Source organism: Bidens hawaiensis, unplaced genomic scaffold (assembly GCF_021521415.1).
Source record: "Bidens hawaiensis isolate Kalapana, Puna unplaced genomic scaffold, B.hawaiensis_p1.1 tig00019805_1, whole genome shotgun sequence".
In the NCBI taxonomy this organism is placed as follows: domain Eukaryota; kingdom Viridiplantae; phylum Streptophyta; class Magnoliopsida; order Asterales; family Asteraceae; genus Bidens; species Bidens hawaiensis.
In genome coordinates this window covers 293,297-297,448 of record NW_027493009.1, presented here as the reverse complement: position 1 = coordinate 297,448, position 4,152 = coordinate 293,297, and the positions used below count along the sequence as shown (strand labels likewise).

General features: G+C 33.7%; 1 protein-coding gene across 1 annotated transcript; it reads left to right on the top strand.

Moving 5' to 3' along the window:
• The first annotated feature begins 1,577 nt into the window (after positions 1 to 1,577).
• Positions 1,578 to 2,105, top strand: LOC143559315 (uncharacterized). Its single transcript, XM_077047930.1, has one exon. The coding sequence runs from the start codon at positions 1,578 to 1,580 to the stop codon at positions 2,103 to 2,105; it is 528 nt and encodes a 175-aa protein (XP_076904045.1).
• The last annotated feature ends 2,047 nt before the right edge of the window (positions 2,106 to 4,152 follow it).

Genomic DNA, 4,152 nt, shown 5'->3' with positions numbered 1-4,152 from the left:
ATTAAATAATATTTTTATACCTTTTATCGTTACCTTTTCTCTTTCCTTCACTCACAACCACTTTCAAAATATATTAAAAAATTATAGGGGATAAACAGTAACTTTTCAAATATACAGAAAAATCACTACTTTTTCTAAAATATAAAAACTCTTCACTCACAACACCCTAAATCACTATTTAAATTATAAAAACACCCCTCACATAATATGAGGGGTTGGATGAGAATGCTCTAATATCTGTTGGGAAAATGATTTTAAAAAGGATACGTTTGAAAAATATTAGGTGTACAATTTTTGAAATAAGAAATTGATCAAAATTGGATGATCAATGTAACATGGATGGGTTTTAGTATGTGTATAAAATTAAAAGAACATGACAAATATAATGTATACACATTTGGTGATGCCATAATTAAAATGAATGATTCAAAATTATGAGACTAGATGTAAAATGAATGATTCAAAATTATGAGACTAGATGTGGTGATTTCTACGTGTGATACATATATGAAATAGATATATTTCTAATGTGGTGTAGTGGTAGGGAGTTTGGGTTTTTCAATGGAGACCCAAGTTCAATTCCCACTTACAACATTTGGGGGGGGGGGGGGGGGCATGGGTGGTTCAATGAAGGAAGACTGAGATCTTTGTGATCTCCAGTTCGATCTTGAGGGCATCCGGGTTTTACCACTAGTAGATTTTCTAGTGGGTGAGTTTTCCCCGGAATTGGAGATAACTTGGAGACGCTTAAGGACTCCTTACAGCTGGGTTGGGCCAGCTGGCGATGACCTTTTGTCATTGGGTCACCTTATACGGAGTACCTAGGCATTTTATGTTTGTTGGCTTTTAAAAAAAATATGAATATATATATATATATATATATATATATATATATATATATATATATATATATATATATATGATTTGGAAACATTGTTCCCGTGTATAGGTCAAATCAGATTTAGGAGATCTATTAAATTTAATGTGTAGCTGAATATAATTTAAATAATTTATATTCATTCAGCAATAATAATTGGATTCAAATCCCTATTTAAATCAAGAATCTTATGTTACTCGAAATCAAGAAAATCCTACAACAAAACAACTCAAGTTTAACAAGGTATGAGACAACGTCTTTCCGTGATGAAGAGTCCTTATCTGTTATCAATAATTGCCTTATTCTAGACGAGCAATCATACAATCAACAAACCGAAAGAACATAATTTGAAAAGCTATTTAGATTGATAACCTTAGAGTAGAAAACTATTTTTGACATAATAACGAAAGCCGTACAACATAATAAAGGCGGTGTCTTTTTTGTTTACGGTCACGGTGGGACAGGGAAAACATATTTATGGACAGCATTGTCTTCAGCCATACGATCCCAAGGTAATACTGTTTTAAACGTTAAATCAAGCGCGATCGCATCATTATTGTTATCCAGAGGTAGAACAGAACATTCCAGATTTCATATTCCGATTAACCTAAATGAGGACTCATCTTGCGTAACAAAACGAGGTTCGGATGAGGCCGAATTATTAGAAAAAGAAAAGCTAATAATTTGGGATGAAGCCCCAATGACCCACAAACACGCATTTCAGGCTCTGAACAAATCTTGCAAAGATGTCTTAAAGTCAAAATCACTATTTGGAGGAAAGGTTGTCGTCTTTGGAGGTGATTTTAGACAGGTTCTACCGGTAATACAGAAAGGAAGCAGACAACAAATAGTAAACGCCTCTCTGTGTTCGTCCTATATTTGGCACCATTTTCGTGTTCTTAGATTAACAAGAAACATAAGGTTAACAATTGGTCAGTCATCGGCTGACATAGAAGAGACCAAAAAGTTTTCTAAATGGCTACTAGACATAAGAGAAGGTAAAGTTGGTGGACCTAATAAGGGTAAGGCAAAAATAGAGATACCAGATGATTTACTTATTGAACAATGTGACGGCCCTATCATAAAGCTAATTCAGTTTGTCTATCCAGACATTCTAAACAGTAGACAAGACCCCACATACTTTCAGCAAAAGGGGTTGCTTGCACCAACAAATGAGGTTTTTCATGAGATTAATGATCTCCTACTTGAATTCTTTCCTGGTGACTAGGTCGAGTACTTAAGCTTAGATTTTGTAGCTAAGTCTGACTACATAAATGGAAATGTCGATCTAACTTTATACTCTACTGAGATACTTAACGGTCTTAAAATATCCGGGCTGCCAAACCACAAGCTTATACTAAAAAGCAACGTACCCGTGATGCTTCTAATATCGATCAAAGAAAGGGCTTATGCAACGACATTAGGCTTCAATTAGTTTCTTTGGGTACGCATGTAATCGAAGTGAAAATTCTTTCAAGGACTAATACTGGTAAGAGGATCTCTATCCAAGAATCGCTTTGACACCTTTTGATAGGAACATAGCATTCACGTTTACAAGACAATAATATCTCTTATCAGTTTGCTTCGCTATGATAACAAACAAAAGTCAAGGACAGTCATTAGGTAGGGTGGTTTTGTACTTAAAGAATGATGTCTTCTCACACGGACAACTGTATGTCGCACTATCAAGAGTTACGAGCAAAACGGGTTTGAAGATACCAATTATAGACAAAAGGGGCAAACAGGCTAAGAAAACGACAAATGTCGTTTTCAAGAAATTTTTTTCTTATTTGAAATAAATTAATTGTTATCACTTACAATATTATGATTTTTGGATTTAGTAGAATTTTATAAATTCATGATGTACAATAACAAAAAAACATAACAACAATGATTTATGGATTTAGTAGAATTTTATAAATTCTTGATGTATACTAACAAACATAGTATAAGGTAACGAGTCAAACTGGGCTAAATCAATAGTTAAAAAACACATAAAAGTAACCTGCGTAACACGCGGGCTAAAAGCTAGTATAATAATATATATAAACGAAGACCCTAAAATCCTATGTGTCGCTCCTCACCCCTTATGAAGCCACCAGATTGTTTTATTCGTAAACGGTGTGCTCTCAATGATTTAGCCCGTTTATATAAAATTCGCGGGTATGGGTGTTGTGATGGGTTTGGATCGGGTTCAAACCCTATTTCTATATCGTCACTTTTCTCAATCGTGAAACCCAAACGCCGCCTACATATCATCACCATCTCTATATGCGATCGACTTCCCCCAGCCGATTCCGCCTCCCAGAGCACACAGTGCATTGATCATGAAAGGTATTTTCCACTAAATTAGTTTTTTCAGATTTCGTTATTGTTTTGTCACATTAAGAATCGATTTCGCCATTCATGTTTTCGTCGGTTAGGTTATTGCTTTCACTAATCTCAGTTTTACTTGAATAAATTTTGCATTTCAATCAATGTACCCGTGTCTCAGTTTTAACATCTAACGGAGATTATTAGGTTTATAATAGCATGATTAGGTTTCTTTGTAGAGAATGTTATTTCAAATATACGTCAAACTGGTAAACAAGAGCTTTCTATGTTGCATGCATATCCTGTTTGTGCTACTCATCTCCACTTAATTGTACGTCGTTCTTAAAAAGAGTTGCTCTTTCAGCCCTCAATGGCATCAATCTTGATATTAATTTGTGTCACCTGTTATGTTGTAAATTAATTATAGTTATAACTGAATGAATGGTTATAAACTGTGGTTTTGTTAAAGCATGATTTCTTTTACAAATTTGAACTTCTTATATGCTCAATATCAAATCTGTAGGTTGGCTGGGAGGAATCAACAATATTATTGGTAACAAAAAGCATAACTGCAATTGTTTTTGGTTGAAATTAGGTTTGATATTTTTAATTACTTATGATTTATGCAGCAAAAGAAAAAGCTCAACCCACTAAGATTTTTCCCCATGTTTTAAAATATTCAAATGGAGGAGTTCTTGAGGTACATAGTTTATGCTAGACATGTATTTCTTTGTAATTTATAATTAGGATATATAACAAATACTATTTCCAACATATGCATAACCTGCAAACTATACAAGCTGAACGAGTTAGGTTTCATCGGGTGACTCAGGTCACACCAAAACACTTAAGTAATGTGTAGCATTAACTAAAAAGGTTGTATTAAATAATTAGTAATATAGTTTTTCTTAATTGAATGAATGAGAAGGTTTTTTTAGCATTGATATTAACTTTGGATTACT